This window comes from Abramis brama, assembly GCF_963993115.1.
Source record: "Abramis brama genome assembly, chromosome: 1".
NCBI lineage: Eukaryota > Metazoa > Chordata > Actinopteri > Cypriniformes > Leuciscidae > Abramis > Abramis brama.
Window position 1 is genome coordinate 42,975,145 of NC_139963.1, and position 18,251 is coordinate 42,993,395.

Here is an 18,251-nt window from a genome sequence, read left to right on the forward strand (position 1 = left end):
CTGTGTGTCCAAATAAAACTATTATTCTAGTCTTTTGATCAGAACAACTTTAAAAAATATTTTTTATTATATTGAAAATGCTGAAAATAGTACACTGTAGAATCAGAGGCTGCTGTAATCAACAAGTTCAACCTAACTCTCTAAATGAGATTTGTGCTTCAGGTCAAATGATGATTATGTCAAGACATAACCAACACCACCTGATCAACTTTTTTCTTTGTTCATCTGAGAGTTATAACTCAGATACTACAGCCAAACAAAATTTAAAGTTATAAATGTAAGGGTCAAGAGCCCAACTAAAGCAAATACTGATCACCATAATGGCAATTTAAAAAAAAGAGATTTTCTCCTTTGGTGATTCTGCTTGTTAACATCAGGTGTCTTCAATAATGCTCAATCATCACTCAATCAATCACTTAATTAGCTCATTAACTTTAACACTCTTGAGTCTGGAGCCAAATAAACTCCCTGGAGAGTTCATTTAACACTGAAGTTTTTGCTGTGTGAGTTCATGGGTGGAATAAACATATGGCAGGATTTTTACTTTCTGACCCCTGGACTTTCCACCTCTGGTAGGACTACTACTTTACACTATCCACATATTAGTCGTGAAAACTGAATAACACAAATGGCATTGTGGGAATGATATAATGAGCAAAACGTTACACACATGAAAATGTCTTATATTTGAGCTTGTTCTTTGATTCCAGCTTTACTCAATCTGGACATTCATCAACAAACACAAACACTATTGAGGGAGAAACAGTGAACTGTGCGATCAGCACTTCATGACGACTTTCATTCACTATCTAGTGGAGATGAGGAGGTGCTGATGGAGAACAGTGATCAGATGAACCCCTCACACACACTTCTGTGTCCACATTTGTGAATAATAGTTCATATTTGTGGCTATTACACTTTTTGCATTGTATTTCCTTTTATTTCACTTGATCATGTAAATTCATTCACTGAAGTCATTAATAATCATCACAGATAATCAGTGGTGTGGAGTTATAATTCTTCCAATTCTTCTGATACTCCAAACCAACACATGGATAGAGTTTCTTTTTAAAAGACTGACCGGTGTAAGTGTAGATATGAAACATTGACTCGACTTCATAAAAGGAGACGAGACCCTCATCATAATCCACAAACACACCGACCCTCTGAGGCTTCACTCTCAGAGAAAGAGGGACAGTTGGAGACTCAAGAGCCCAATACTTCTCATGTCTCCGTCTCACAGTCCAGTATCCTTTTTTAGGACTCAGGAGAGTCCTGCCACTCCTGTTACTGGATTCTCTGGCCACTCCTAAATCCCACTCAGTTTGATCCTTCACCTGCACCTCAAAGTAAAAACACCTGGAGAATCCGTCCTTCCCAAGAACACCAAGATATTCATCAAACCTGTCTTTTCCCCCATCCTCTGCGTTCAGTCTGTTTCCATATTCCACTTGTTTCCCATCATGAGACACAATGAGACGTGAATGAGCCGTATCAGCATCCAGAATCACATTCACTGCAGAAAATATTCAAAATTCTGCTTTATAGATGAGCATATAATAAAATAAAGAATTATATTTTAGAATTAGGAATCATAGTAACTTTAGAACAAGATAAACAAAAATAAAAAATATTGCATTAATTGTAAACTAGATTAAAATGTTTGTAAGCAAACGTTGAATTTGGCTTGAGAAAACCTGAACAGAAAGTCTGAAGTAGTTTAAAAAGCTTGAAGTTGCTAGGGTGTTCTGGGTGGTTGCTAGTATGTTGCTAGATTGTTCTGGGTGGTTGCTAGGGTGTTTTGGATTATTGCTAGGTATTCTGGGTGGTTGTTGGGTTGTTGCTATGCAATTGCTACGGTACTCGGGCTGGTTGCCAGTGTCTGGTTGGTTTCTAGTGCATTGCTAGGTGGTTGTTATTAGGGCTGGGCGATATATCGCATCACATTGTTATGCGCATCTCATCAGTAAAGCCGGTTCCTTGATTAGTAGTAAATTGCCATCACCTGCTTTCAGATGGAGCCGTTATGGTGTTCTCTGTGGTTATTAGGGTGTTGCTAGGCAGTTGCTAGTTTCTTATAGTTTTGAACATGTTTTAACACATAGCTAGGTGACGCTAACATGATTTAGCATGTTGTTAGCTTGATGCTAGCACATTTTGACTTGTTTTTATCATATTTTAATAACTAGTATTTTTAGCATGTTTAAACACGTAGCTTATCGTTATTAGCATGTAGCTACTCACTGTTAGCATGTGCAGCATGTGTTATAAGTTCTGTTTGCTGGCATGAGTCAAAGAGCTTGTGCTCATCTCTATAGGACGTCCTGATGCAGAGATACAGGTCTTGTTAAACCAGGGGTGTCCACCAAACTCGGTCCTGCAGATTCTGTTTAGCTTTATCTTTTCTCCACACGCCTGCCTGGAAGTGTGTAGTATGTCTAATAAGACCATGATTGTCTGGTTCAGGTGTGTTTAATTGGGGTTGGAGCTGAACTCTGCAGGACTGGACACCCCTGTGCTAAACGGCGGTTGCTAGGGTACTCTGGTTGGTTGCTAGGGAGTGGCTTGGCAGCTGCCAGTGATGATGAAACTCCAAAGGCATGTTTGTCAGAATGAATGATATAAACCAATCACAATCCCTTCATGACATTCAGATTTGAAGATATTCCTCTTTGGGTTGCTAGGGTTCTTGACCATGCTAGGACGGGGCTAGGAAGTGTTAAAGGTGATTCTTGATTGTCTGTTTGCTGCACAGAGTCAAACGAGCCCACACAGCAAAAACTCCAGTGTTAAATTAACTCTCCTGGGAGTTTATATGGCTCCAGATTCAAGAGTGTTAAAGTGTTCAAATAAGAGTGTTAAAGTGTTAAATATGAGTGTTAAAATTATTGGGATAATTAAGTGATTCATTGAGTGATGATTGACCATTATTGAAGACACCTGATGTTAACAAGCAGAATCACTGAAGGAGAAAATCCTATTTTTGTAAGACACCATTTTGGTGATCAGTGTTGGCTTTAGTTGGGCTCTTGACCCTTAAACTGTTAACATTAGATTTTGTTTGGCTGTTGTATCTGAGTTATAATCATAATTTGACCTGAATCACAAATCTCATTTCGAGAGTAATGTTTATCTTGTTTATTACAGCAGTCCTGCGATTATACAGCAAATGATTATCAGCATTTTCAATATAATCCAAAATATTTCTTAAAAGTTGTTCTGATCAAAAAACTTAGAAAATTACTTTATTTCGACACAATGACATCAAGAATCAGCCTGTGAATCTCAACAATGGTGACAATAATAAAGCATGTTGCAGTGCATTCTGGGTGCCACCAATTAAAACTCATTCATGGCTCCCATCATGCATTGTGGTATGAATAAATTATGATCTGAATTGTCTTACTAATTTCCTTTCCCTAATTGAATATTCTGTTTGTCACCATTGTTGAGATTCATACACTGAATCTTGATGTCTGTGTGTGCCTAAGAAAGAAAGACAGATACAACAGCCAAACAAAATCTAATGTTAACAGTTTAAGGGTCAAGAGCCCAACTAAAGCAAACACTGATCACCATAACGGTGTCTTAAAAAATAATTTTCTCCTTTGGTGATTCTGCTTGTTAAGATCAAGTGTCTTCAATAATGATCAATCATCACTCAATGAATCACTTAATTAGCTCATTAACTTAACTCTTGAGTGTTAATTTAACAGTCATATTTTAACACTTTAACACTCTTGAGTCTGGAGTCATATAAACTCCAAGGAGAGCTCATTTAACACTGGAGTTTTTGCTGTGCACCCTCATGTTTCTATGACACTTCACAAGATATCTCATTTGATCTCTTTGAATGGAAGTTTATGGAACTTGTTGCTAGGGTGCTCTTATGGTTGCTAGGGCTTGACTGCTTCACAATGATCCTGAGAGACTGATTGATTTCCTGAGTGAAATGAGCCCTGCCTCCTTGTCTCTTACGTTCAATACAAAATTCGGTTACACTTTATTTTAAGGTGTCATTGTTCCAGTGTAATTCAATATTTAAGAGTACTTTTAATTAACTACATGTACTTACACTAGGGTTAGGGTAGGATTAGGATTTGGTTGAGGGTTAGTTGCATGTAATAATGGATAATTTACTGTTATTACTATGGTAAGTACATGTAACATATGTAACAAGGACGCTGTAAAATAACATATATAACCCATACTTCTTATGCAAGAATAGTAGGGAAAACATCCTTGATCATTTAGTATATGAATCATTTGATTGCATTTATGCAATGCATTATACTAAAAACTCAAAAACATTAACAATAATAATAATGAACCAATAAATGTTTGACATGATGAATTTAAAATAAATACTTATGAATAGATTTTACTCACCTGTGAGTGCTCTTAAATGTGGGACAGCTAAGTATGAAACAAAGTATGAAGTTATAAAGTGTTCATAACAGAATTCATCTTTAGATCAATAATGAGATCAATAATTGTAATCACTGCTTGAAGAGCAACAAAATCCAAGAAGACTTAACACAGTTTATACTGTATATCCTAATAAAATATAATGAATAGTAGTATAGACATATTATATGAATGCACAGTGTATTAATTCATTGTTTTGCAAAATAATTCAAAAGTAATTAATATTTTAATAAAAAGCATAAAAACAAATTCACCTTTTGGTAGAATAATCTTCTGACATTGTAAAAGTTGATCACATTCTAAAGAAAATTCAGAAATAGAGGAGAAAATAACATTATAGATCTGTACAGCAGAATCAAACTTCACTGCATTATTTTCCTGTTATCTCTGTAAAGCTGCAGTGAAACAATCTGTATTGTAAAAAGCACTATATAAATAAAGATGACTTGACATTGAAATTACAAACAAGTTACAATCACTGGGGCCCCTATCTTGCACCCAGCGCAATTGACTTTGTACACCGACGCATGTATCATTCCTATTTTGCAACCAATGCACAGCGGACTTTTCCCTCCACAGACGCACGTCGGTAAATTAGGGAATGAACTTGTGCTCTGGGGGCGGTTCAGTGAAAAGAGGAGGCGTGTTCCGGCGCAAACGTTCCCTGGTGCCATTTTGCAGTTCCAGAAAACAATTCCACCACTGACCAGGAAAAACCTAGTCTAAAGTCAGTGGCGCATTTTCAGTGGCGCATTCAGATGCTATTTTAAGAGCGCATGCTTGGCCATAATGTAGCGTGTGCACAACGCGCATACACTTTGCTTCTCTCATCTACACAGACGCAGCAGTTCTCATTTTTGCAAACCATACATAATTACAAGGAAAAATATTAACATGAGGGAAATCATTGTGGTGGCCATGAAGATGTGAAAAAATAGGCATAAATCTAGCTTACACATTTACCCAAATTATAATTCGCCTGTTTAACTGAAGCTAATTTGGGTGGGTTTCTCCCATCCCCATACAATGTCACTTCTCTATGTTTTACGGCCCTGACAAGAACGTCGGTCTCCTCGGCTGTGAACCGCTCCTGGTGTGCGCCTGGCAAATCCGCCGTTATAATAGTAAGCCGCCATGGAACAAGCGCGCCTGCTCTTAAAGGGAATGTGAGATGTTGCTCTGATTGGTTTATTTCACGTTATGCCCAAACCACACCTATGAATAATAAAGCTACTTCAGACCAACCCATTTTAGATTTTTGTCGGGTGCAAGAGTCATTTATCCCGCCGGTATAATAGCAACAGCGCCAGAGATCCGCCCACAAAGTTACTTGCGTTTCGCGTTTGATACTTGCATTTCAGATAATTAAAATAGGGCCCTAGTTGTGTTTATAGGCTGTGTTAACATCACACAAGTACATCAGTGACTGAATAAATACATTATAAACAACTGATAACCATTTATAGGACCCAAGATATACACAAACTAAATGAATAATAGTTAAGTAGATATTTTATGGCTGTAAACAGACTTTTAATGAACAATTAATTAATAACTTAATAAAGACAGATTCACCATGTTGTATTCGGCTCTTCTCATCCTGTAGTTGTTTGTGTGCTGAAGAAAATTCAGGATAAAGATAAAGAAGAGAAAACAGCATTAAATGTATAGCTGATATACACACATTTCCTTCCATAGTGTTTGAGACAAAGACATTTTCCTCAGTTCTTCACATCATCAATGAACATGAGTGAGCCAATATCTGTCTTACATGCACTGCACTATCAACAACACTTTACTTAAATTCTTTTTACATGGACTCAGTTAAGCTGTATTTACTTAGTATTTTCAACTTGAAAATGTTTGTTATTTGAACTTGAAAATATAGTTTAAATAACTATGAAAGTAAAGTGAACTTACTTTTTAAGTCTTCTATACCAAACTTCATGTTCATTTCACCTTATTTGGCTTATTTTTTTAGTTCAGCCAAATAAATAATGATTTTATTTCAGTTGTTTTTTTTATTTAAATTGTAAATTATTATTTTATTTCAAATGTTTTAGTTGACAACTTTTTTTATTACCATTTAAATTCATATCTACGGCAAATAATAGCAATCTGATGTCAGCCATTGAAACATATAAACTGCAAATCAAATAAATTAAATCTCTGAAGATCTCAGCAGAGGATTTAACAAGTCCACAAACAGCATTACCAGCTTCACTTATTAATAACCAGATTGACTTTCCACAAGTTTATAAAAGCTGTTTCTGAGATTTAACAGAGACTGAGCTCTATGTTGATTTTTTTTCTATTGAAAACTACTGTATCGTTTAGACTCACACAGCTAACGAATAAACATATGAATCTCAAAAATGGTGACAATCAACAGAAAGCTTCATGCTGCAGTGCATTCTGGGTGCACCAATCAAAACTCATCCATGGATCCCAGCATGCATTGTGACATGAATTTTAGCAGCTTGTTTTGGGATGTTTGGAGTTGATCTGTTTATCTGAATATCTTGTTGACTGTCATTATTGTTGAGGTTTGTATGATAAGTGTTGATGTCTAAGTGTGTCTAAATGCCCAGTTTAAATTTGTTGCACAAAAGACGTTGTTTCAGAGAATCTCGGTTTTGTGTCAGTGTAAATGCATTAGTTATCGTTCTATCACAGCTGAACTGGTTTAGCTAAAAAAAAGAAGCATTTTTGCAGTACAGTTGTGTCTCGACCTCACTACTACTGCATTTGCTTTGAAACAGTGATTTAAACCGTAATTTAAATACTGTATAATAAGCAATTGAATGTCATAAAAGCAGACAACTTCAGCTGATCTACTGTACTTTGTCAATGCTCATGTGTTCTCAGTTCAACAATATTGCAATTGGTGAGAAAGAGTTAATTTAAAAAAAAAGTCAAGGGTCATGTGTTCAACTACAGCAAACAATAATCACCATAATCGTGACTCAAACGAAACATTTAAAAAAAAACAAACAAAAAAAAACAGCATTACTGTAAAAACTTTCACTGTAAATTTGCAGTAATTATCTGGCAGCAGTTTCTCCTGCAAAGTAAAGCAGTTTTTTACTGTAAGAAATTGACCCGTAAAATATTGCCAGCACAATTGCACAAAATTAAAACACGATTTAACTCATTTCATTTGCAGAAACTGACTGCCTTCATTTGGCCAATTGCCATTTAAGTTTTTAACCTAATACGTATTTATAGTGTGCTAGATATGTGAGCATATTAATGCCGTGAATTTAATTATTTTTTTAAATCCACAAGAAAAATTGTATAGTAAAGTGAACCAAATTAAACAAAAACATTATAACAAGAAACATCAATTTAACTAAAAACTCTTCAGATAACTGCTAGCAGCACACATGCAATACTAATATAATTAGCAAACAGCTTATCACTGCGTCAGCAACTACACAGTTACTGTTTAAATAAAGCAACAGACAGAATAACATCAGTGTTTCATGATCTTCTGCTGGACTGAAGCACAGACTCTACTCTTATACACAATGACCCACAACAACTCAGACAACAGAAACCCTTTAAATCACAACAGAACATTAATGAGTAAATGACTGTTAACAAGCAGAATCACTGAAGGAAAGAGAAACAACAAGAACAGAAAAAGAGAAGAGATGAGCAGAAACAAGAACTACAATTGACTTCCAGCCATTACACATAATTACATTTATTACTAACCAGTTTGACTTTATTTCTGTTTTACGTCAGAAGCTCTTATTGAGAAAAAGCAGAGGTTTAAATATTGACTTGATTGAAAATGTTTAGTTCAGCTCGTGACCCTTGACTTTTTAACATGTTTTTCTCTGGCTGCTTTAACTGTGTGTTTAAAAGGGACATTTATGGCAGAAAAGAGAGAAAATGTGATCAGTGAATGCTGATTTTTACGTATTGATAATGACAATCATCTTGTGGTCTCTTGATTCATTGTTTATGTCTAGAATGCTCGCTAGACAGAAAGAGAAACCAGAAAAAAAAAAAAAAAAGAGGAAAATGAGTACTTAACCGGGAGATTTTCTCACACTGCATCCCGTGTGAGACCAATGCTCGCTGGACGAAAGAGAAAACATAAGTGCTCTACCGGGAAAGTTCTTGCTGTGTCCGCTGTGAGACCAAGCATTTGGTGAGAATGTCTAGCGTTATGGGTTGTCTGGCGTCAGGTCGGGTGGGCTGGGATCTTTGAATCCCTTTGATCAGTAGGGAGGTTTGTGAATTGTTTATCTCGGGGTATGGAGATTTATTTATGAAATTTCAATTTATGAAAAAACTGGATGCCGCTCAAGTAACCTTTGATGGACCCGACTTGTATGCCCTTAATGCTATTAAGGTAGGAAATGAATGAGGTGACTGAAAGAAGAGGAAAATCAGGGAACGGCATGTTATAGGAGACATGGAATGCTTTGAAACTTCTCCAAGCAGTCACGTAGGATTGAAGGGTCCTGGGAGAAACTGCTTGGAGGATAGTGTCGAGCGATGCATCGAGGAGGGGTTTTAACGGGTGGTTTACGGGAATATCAGTTCCAAGGAGCGAGGTACTGGAGTTGGGAATTGATCCACCTCTGGAGCCAGCATCCTGAATTTCTGAGAGGATCTGTGCATGGATACTTTGGGACACTGGTGGTGGTACCATGACGACAGCGTTGGAGAGAATGGGCATCGGTGTTGCTGTGAAGAGAGAATGTTGTGACTTAGTTTGAATGAGAGAACTGGGGAGGGTATAAGCCGGGGCTGCGGATGTTGGCGGCGGCCTAACGCTTGGATTACCCGCTGTGGCTTGAAAAGGAAAGTTAGTTGGAGGATAGAAAGGAAAGGAAGGATGGTAGTATGAAGTATGGGCTTGTGTTGCAAGCGGAGGCGGGCTCGCGCTTGTTTGAGCTACTGGAGCTGCAGGCCACTGGATGTGAGCGGGGTTGTAACCTGTTGGGTGAGACTGTTGAAAAGGTTGGGCCTGTGATCCTAGCGGCAATAGCCTCGCGCTAGCGTCTGCGACTGGAGCTGGAGGCCACTGAAAAGGAAAAGGGTTATAAACAGCGTGAGTATAGAACTGAGAGGCTGTGGGGAGGCCGCTGGCCCCCTCTGCGGCAGCAGGAGCTGTGGTGAGGGCTGGGCCTCGTCAAGAGGTGGGAGTTGACCTGTAATGGCGGAATCTGGGACCCGGCCCAGGCTCGCTGAAGGCCTGTTGCTGCGGCTCGATGGAGATTGACGGTGGTGACTAGGCAGGCGACTTTTGGGCCCTGAGGGCTTTGCTCTGCCTGAGGGTCATCTTGGGAGTTGACTGTAAGGAAACGTACAGATCATACAGCTCCGCTTTGTTCATTTTTCGTGAAGCCTGTATTTCTGAATTACCCAGCGCTTGCCTCAATCCAGCTACGGTTCATTTCCCGATAGGTGGGATCGTCGGGACGGCCGAGCGGTAGGAGGAGGCCGGGGAGGAAGATGGAAGTCTTGCCGGGGGCGGCGAAGACTGGCTTTGACGTCTTGGTGAGCGCAGGGCTGTTTGGGCCGGTGTGCGGCCTCGTGAAAAAGCCTGGGGCTCAGGTGCGACGTCCGGCGTAGGAGGAATGGTCGTGGGACCAGCAGAATGCGAAGGCGCACCCCTGGTGATGTTTGCTTCTTCGTCAGATGAAGAGCTTAGTCGTCGAGACATGGTAGCAGAGCGGCGAACCAAGAAGCTACTAAACTGCTGCTAAACTGTCAAGGGATTGAGGTGAGATTGCTGAATCTATATATACCTCTTGTCATTGATTGCTGAGTGCTCTCCACTCGTGTTAATTATCTGAAAGTGCACCTCCCGAACTTTGTTAAAACATAATTTAGTAAAAAATCATCCCCAGGATGTCTTATTTATTTACATAAAACATAAAATAACAAGAAAACAAGAACGTTGGATGAGTCTCTTGATCTCATCCAGTATTCAATCCTTTATGACAAGTATTAGCCTACATTATTAACACACTTAAACTTTACATTTATACCACTGTGAATCAACAGCAAGAGTTCCAACAGCAATCAATTATAATGAAGATTTTAAAAACACATCATGAACAAAAACAGATATAACATCACTAAGACTTAGATATCACTGACATCAAAAATCAGCCCATGAATCTCAACAATGGTGACAATCAAACAAATAATAATACTCTGAACATCACAAAACAGGCTACAAAAAAAGTAAAAAAAAAAAACATTAGCAAGCAAACACATAAAAAGGTAAGACAATTCAGCTGTATAATTTATTCATGTTGTAGTGCATGCTGGGAGTTTTGTATTATGCTGGCACCCAGCATGCACTGCGACATGAAACTATTGATTGTCACCATTGTTGAGATTCATGTGCTGATTGTTGATGTCTGTGTGTAAGTTATACAGATGTTCATAAATAGAAATTTGTAAAAAAAAATAAAAAAAAATATCCCCAGTCTGCCTTATTATAGACTGGGGATATAGAAAACAAGAACTTTACCTCTGTTTTTATGAGCGAACACAGCTATCAGTATTCCAGCAATCACAACGAGCACAACAAAAACTGAAATCAGGATGACTGATGTCCTCCAAGAAATAAACATATTATCTGCAAAACAAATCAGTAAAGAAGCACATTGTGTAAATCAAACATATTTTTACAAGTGTAAGTGTTTACATAATGTTCAGTTCTGAATGGCACATACATATTTGTTTCAATAATGTTGATACAAAACTCTATTATAAACCTAATGCTAATTGCAGACTATGCTGAATTAAAAATATAATGTGAAACATAACTGACAAGTACAGTAACAGAAGTATCAGTACGTACTTGTGGTGTTAATCAGTGTCTCCAGCATGTGATGTCTCAGTTTGACTCTGCAGTGAATCTTGTCGTCACTGTGATAAACAGTGATGGTGTGTTTGACACTGAATCTGTCTGAGTTTCTGTGAGTCTCTGTAGTTTCTGAACTCAAACTGACTCCTTCACTGTCCAGCCACTCAAGATCAGGTTCAGGATACCAACCTTCAGATTCACACTCTAGATGAAGCCCTCCTGAACGATCAAACCCGCCTACAGTGATCACTGGAGGACTTCCTACAGCTACAGATCAACAGGAAGAATATTCTGTTGTTATTCTGGCTTTTTTGAGTTAGTTTGTCCCATGAAAAAAGGTCCGTGTACTTGGCGGCCAACGGATTTTCGTTTTGAAAGGAAAAAAACAAACGAAAAACGGCCGGTTTCTCAATTACCATTAGTAAATAGGAAAACGAAAAACGGAAAACAATTATTCGTTTTTTGTTTTGATATTAAAAAACGGAAAACGAAAAACAATCTCGTTATCCGATTCTCCTTGATGTGTTTATAGATGGAAATCGGAAATCAAAATACGTATGGTATGTATAAAGTAGTAATCCTTAATTCTGCATTGGTATTTTTCGTGACCCGGAAGCGATCAAGTAAGCAGTTGTCATAGATACACCTATGAGCGGTTGTATGCTAGCTGTCGCCTTGGCTACGGCATTGGAAGATTGGAACGAATGCGTATATATTAATGATCACAATTAAAGTTTTAATTTTATTAAATTGAACAAGCGCAACATTCAGCATTCAATCAAATATTCTAAACGATGTATTATTAATAATAATGTTATTTCAACATAATATCTCGTTATTTAGACATAATGTGTGCGTGCAACAAGCAAGATGTGCATTTGTAAATCCGGTGACGCATGCATTGATTTTTATTAATAAATAGTGTTTTCTGACACTGACAGTGTCGACTGCAAAGAATGAAGTTGACGATCGCCATATTCGTAGTGAACGCGCCTATAGAGAGAAATGCACATAATGGATTACATAATCAGAGAGTAGCCTTTTTCTTTTCGTTTTGAATTATTTCGTTTAAAGACATTTCAAGCTTTGTGTATTTGATGTATTTCTCATGTCTGTAATAAGGCATACACTGAGTTTCGTTAAGTTAGGATGAGATGCACTCCAGTTCACGTGCAATGCAAGTGACCGCGCGAGCGCCTCCTTGATTATATTGTATTATATTATTTATTCAATCCAGGCAATTGGTTGATGAAAAATTGATTAAAATTAAGATACAATTTATACAAAACGAAATTCACTTTAAAGAAAGGTTTGCTACAAAACAAAACTTAATGAAGTGGTCAAAATCATGTCTGACCCGCTCCATGTCTCTCGATATATTGCGCATCCTATCTTAATCATGCTGTTTACTTTTCATAAATCAGCAAATGGAAAAAAAAATAACATTATAATATTTTAACAAATATGAAACTAAATTAGCTAATTTAATGGCTACAACAATAATAGGCCTACAGACTCTCTATTTGTACAAATTGCTGCACATTCATTTAATTCTGAATTTTGCACACACAAGTTGAAAGGCATTTGTTCAAATCAAGTTCACGGATAATTGTGTGTGCATTTATTAATCATTATGATACTAAAATCATAACAAAGTAGGCTATGCTATGTACAAAACGTGCAACGTTTACTTGTTCAAATTAATACAATTAAAACTTTAATTGTGATCATTAAAATAATTGAATATTAAATATTTAGTGGCCAAGTTTTTCTCATTTATATACGCATTCCTTCCAATGAACTGCCCTAGCCAAGGCGACCATAGATATCATATAAAGGCTAGATGTCTTAAGGCGGAGTCACTTCCGGCATCACCGGCGGCCATCTTAGGACAGGGCTCTGTGAATTAAGGTGAGTGAGCAGCACGCACACAAATCCTCTTATCTCGCTGAAATCTGGACGGATTTACAAACGGTTTGGTTTCTTACAAACGTTATTAACGTGGCTATAATTCTGAATGCTTAAACATTTTGAACATAATTATTCATATGTATACAGTATAATAGCTACATCTCTGACGTTTATAACAAACCAAACCGTTTGAAAATCGGTAGAAAATTAAAGTTATGGTTATTTAAAAGTACATGCACCATGTTATGAGTGAGCGAGCACCCTGTCGTAAGATGGCCGCCGTGTGCGGATGTCGAGCTCCATTGGCCAGCAGCGCGGACGAGACATCTAGCCTTTATATGATATCTATGAAGGCGACAGCTAGCATACGTGTGTCTATGATAACTGCTTACTACTTAAGATCGCTTCCGGGTCACGAAAAAATACCAATGCAGAATTAGGGGCCGATCACACCTGACGCGTTTTTCAGGTTCGAAAACGCGAGGTGCACAGTACTTTACATTACACAGAACGAGCAGTGCGCTGCGTTTTTTATGTTGCTAGGCAACCAATGAAACAGCTGTCCTGTCAGTCAAGTAAACGTCAAATCAGACTTTTATTACCTTTATTTACTTTCTGTTAACATTGTGGTAGTTACGGTTCGTGAAGTCGTTAAGCTCCTGGTAACCCGCGAGAGCACCACAAGTTTATCCTCTATCATCGCACTTTCCTGGCGTTCAAGCAACTGTAGTAGCTTTCATCACTTAAACGGAAGGCCCGCCTCTCACTTCATTCGATTGGACAGTGGAAAAAAACGCGATGACGTCGGGCGGTTTTTCCCATAGATATCATATATAAACGCTAGATGTCTTATGGCACATTCACTTCCGGCATCGCCGTTCCGCCATCTTGTGTCAGTGCTCTGTGCATTAAGGTGAATGATCAGCACGCACACAAATCCTCTTATCTCGCTGAAATATTGACGGATTTACAAACGGTTTGGTTTCTTACAAACGTTATTAACGTGGCTATAATTCCGAATGCTTAAACATGTATGTTATAATTTTTCATATGTATGCAGTTTATGTATGTAGTGTCATAACTACATCTCTGACGTTCATAACAAACCAAACCGTTTGAAAATCGGTAGAAAATTGAGCAAGTTATGGTTATTTAAACGTATATGCACCATTAAACGAGTGAGCGAGTCCACTGTCGCAAGATGGCCGCCGTGTGCGGACATCGATCTCCATTGGCCAGCAGCGCGCACGAGACATCTAGCCTTTATATATGATATCTATGGTTTTTCCGCTCGGAGTTGCTTTTTTTTCAACTTCAAAAACGCGAGGCGCAGCAGGCGGTAAAACGCGAGGCGCAGCAGGCGCATAAACAGCGCGCAGAACGCTCGCTGCCATAGGAAACCAATTGAAAACAGGCGCCTCTCACTGCAAAAAACGCGTCAGGTGTGATCGGGGCCTTAAGGATTACGACTTTATACATACGTATTTTGATTTCCGATTTCCATCTATAAACACATCAAGGACAATCGGATAACGAGATTGTTTTTCGTTTTTTAATATCAAAACAAAAAACGAATAATGGGTTGTTTTCCGTTTTTCGTTTTTCTATTTACTAATGGTAATGGGGAAACCGGCCGTTTTTCGTTTTTGTTTTTTTCCTTTCAAAACGAAAATCCGTTGGCCGCCAAGTAGCCTACACGGACCTAGTTCTCACTGGTTTCCTCACCTTCAACTCTGACATCAACAGTGGCCTCATCAAACCAGGATTTAGACTGAATAAAACACTTATAACGTCCTTCATCAGATATTTGGACTGTTGAGAGTTTGAGTGATGCGTTTCCTCTCTGTAGTTCTTGATGGATCAGTTTTGTTCTTCCTCTGTAGGACTGAATCTGCTTTGTGTTTCTGTCTTCATGATCATCATAGAGATGCACTGAGTCTCTCAGATCAAGTCTAAACCACTCCACTCTCATGTCCACAACACTGATGCTGGGTTTGACTGAACAGGGCAGAATCACTTCTTCACCAGCTACAGCAAATACAGGATCTGCAGGTCCCATTACTTCATACTGCTCTGTTACAAGAGAAAGAGCAGATCTGAGCTACACATCTTAAAGCACGCACACACACACACACACACACAGAGTGACATAGGGGAGCGCGGGGCACAACCTAACGCGGGGTTAGTTGTAACACGCTTGTTTTAAATACTTCCGCACATGTTTGGATAACGAAACTTTGTGTATTTACTAGTTGCCATATTAACACTATATAGAAAAAAAAATCCGCCAAAATTATTTATTTTTTGGAAGATATCCATAGACATTTATTAAACCATAGCAAAAGTAAATTTCTTACTTAAGATAATTTTTCATCTCTATTTTTTGTGTTTATTTAAAATAAGACAAATCTGATATTATTTTAATCTCCAAGATGTCATTTAACAGTTGAGATAGTTCTTTAATGCTTCGCTAACTAGCAGAAGACACTAGCAGGGTTTAAATCCCAGTTGCGCAGGCGAGGGCATATTGTAACACTTCGTTACAATGTGCCCCTATTAGAAATATGCTATTATATTCTATACTTTTACTAATTTTATTGAGAAAACGTGAGAAAAACGTGAATAAAGACTGAGAGTCAATGTTCAGAAATTACTAATTATTTATTTGTTTTGAACTATGTTGTATAGCTGTGTTTTCATGTGTTCGTAGTCAAAACTCAAAAATGAGTTTCTATTTAATTATTAAAAATTGCCATTATTTTATATGAAAAAGTTTTTTAATTGTATTTTATTTAGAAAATATTTTGGTTTGTTTTGTATATTTTTTTATTAGATCAGATAACATTTTAAGTTGTCATATGGCCATGTTACAATGTACCCCACCTATGGGGCATGTTGTCACATTTCACTTCCATTCTTTCGGGGTATATCAAGAAAAAAGTATATACTGTATTGATAAAACAAAAACACATAATTGTAGTAGACATGTGGGAAATGAATGTGGGAAAAAATAAATACTCTGAACCATAAGTAGATTTACACAAACTGAGAAAGTCAAAAAGCGTTAGGTTGTGCCCCGCTCTCCCCTATACATTTAATGAAATACAGTGCAAACGTCCTATATTATATTACATTTTATAACGTCCTATAATGGTAGCCTAATGCCATGTTGGTAGATTGGCACCTGATTTTCCTTTTGTTGAAAGCCCATGAAAGTTAAAAGCTATTATTTTGTGTATAGATTCATGTCCGAGGCAGTTCGACTTAACAAGCGCTTTCTCTAGAGGCATTTTCTAACCACGTCGGGGGAGTTTTTATGCGTTTTAGAATAGGCCTAATGTCACTTGCCAGGTCATGTAAAGAGAGAGTGGAGTTCCTATTTTCGTTTTGACAAGTATAATAAATTCTTATTATTCTATAATTCTATAATTTTAAGTTCGCCCCACACGACCAAAATTCTTAGCACACTTTAGATAACCTTCGGCAACGAGTGCAGGCTCTGGTGGAGCTCTGCTTTGAATTAAGTTCCATCGTGACAAATGAATTTACTACTTGCGGAGTGAAGCACAAAAAAACGTTGACAGCGGTGAGCGGTCAATAGGCTACCCGAACCGTGCTTTGCGCGCGACCCGCAAAAAAAAGAGAGCATCATTTTCAGATCGGAAAAGACTGATTTCCGGATTTATCCGGAAGAATCACACCTGCTAAAGGTTTTTACCCTTGTTTAAGACAATATGTGCAATAAATATAAAGTATTATTCACAATGATGAATAAATTACCTGATCTTGAATCTGTAATTCCACTAACAAGCAGGAGAGTCAAACAAATGAACTTCATCTCTGAGAAATAGATGCTAAAATATGAAAAAAAAGAGAAAACATTACAGAAAACTGTGTCCGCATACATGCTTTTTGCCTTAGCCTATAATAATACTTAAACTAAACCTTCTGTCCAAAAGCGAGATACACATTTACAATCACTTTCTGTTGGAAGAAACTGGTTAAACGGGTCAAGAGGATACAAATACATAATGTGGATCTACATGTAATACAAATAAATACATATAAACACGTTGAAGGTTGTTGAATCAGGATTTCATTTTAATTTCAAACCTTTCATTTATTTACAATAAGTATATGCATTAAACCTGTTGAACCAACATGGTCCTCAAGTCACACTCATGCCAGACTTCAGGTAAATGTGTTTCTGATTCTTCCATGACTTACCTTCAACTCAACATTCACTGTGTTCCCATACTAAAGTTAAGTACGATCGTAAGGAGATCCTTCCTGGGCTGGTTTATTTTCACTTTCGCTTATAACTAAACACCGGAACAGACACAGTCCCTCCATCATTCAGGCTGATAAACCTGCTGTAGTTTCTTTTGTCACACAGACTGACACTCCTCACTTTAATCTGATTTAAAATATATGGCAAACAAGTTAATTAAAAGAAAATGCAAAAACAAATGTGGATGACACAATATAGGCAATGTATCCACAAATAGCCTATAGAGAGAACTGACTCCAATACTGACAACACCAGAAATACATTTCAAAAGACAATTTATCACATATATTTATTCTTGAAAAAAAAAAAAAGAAAAAAAAAAAAAAATCACTGTCACGGTTCATAAATTCACTGACTCTTTCTCGCCCTGTTTTGTGTGTGTGCGTATGGGCGTGGTCGCTTATCACCTCTGCTGATCAGCGGTGCCAGCTGAGCTGGATCTTATCACGGCCGCCGAATTTCGAACCCCGCCAAATTATGCCGACTTGATTATCAATAAACATCCTTTTTAATATTTTTCCATTGACTCTAATGATTCGTTCACAAACACTGCTGTGTGCTGCAGTTCTGCTGTGGCAATATTGTATTACAATATTAATATTGCGTTTCTTGAACTGTTGTAGGCTATACAATCAATGTCACATTTGCAATCGTGTGGATCTTCATTTAATGTGATCAACATTAAATACAGGAGCTCACACACAGAGGTGGGAAATCCAGGGGTCAAAGAGTAAAAGTCTTGCCATATGAACAGCTATATCATAGCTTGCCATATCA

The 18,251-nt window shown here is 37.7% G+C and overlaps 1 protein-coding gene across 3 annotated transcripts; it reads right to left on the bottom strand.

Moving 5' to 3' along the window:
- Positions 1–381: 381 nt before the first annotated feature.
- LOC311092373 (butyrophilin subfamily 1 member A1-like) lies at positions 382–17,764 on the bottom strand. 3 transcript variants are annotated; one of them, XM_084129055.1, is made up of 9 exons: positions 17,411–17,764; positions 16,964–17,037; positions 14,909–15,251; positions 11,267–11,539; positions 10,934–11,041; positions 6,004–6,045; positions 4,683–4,727; positions 4,390–4,416; positions 382–1,516 (listed from the first exon to the last, which is right to left on the bottom strand). In XM_084129055.1, exons 3-9 carry the CDS (start codon positions 15,240–15,242, stop codon positions 978–980), a joined length of 1,368 nt encoding a protein of 455 aa, XP_083985181.1. In that variant the 5' UTR covers positions 15,243–15,251; positions 16,964–17,037; positions 17,411–17,764; the 3' UTR covers positions 382–977. The 3 variants fall into 3 exon arrangements, 2 of the variants coding, with proteins under 2 accessions (XP_083985181.1, XP_083985180.1); XM_084129054.1 differs by having other exon boundaries at positions 14,909–15,256; XR_014608241.1 differs by having other exon boundaries at positions 1,489–1,516; positions 6,004–9,132; positions 14,909–15,256.
- Positions 17,765–18,251: the final 487 nt, after the last annotated feature.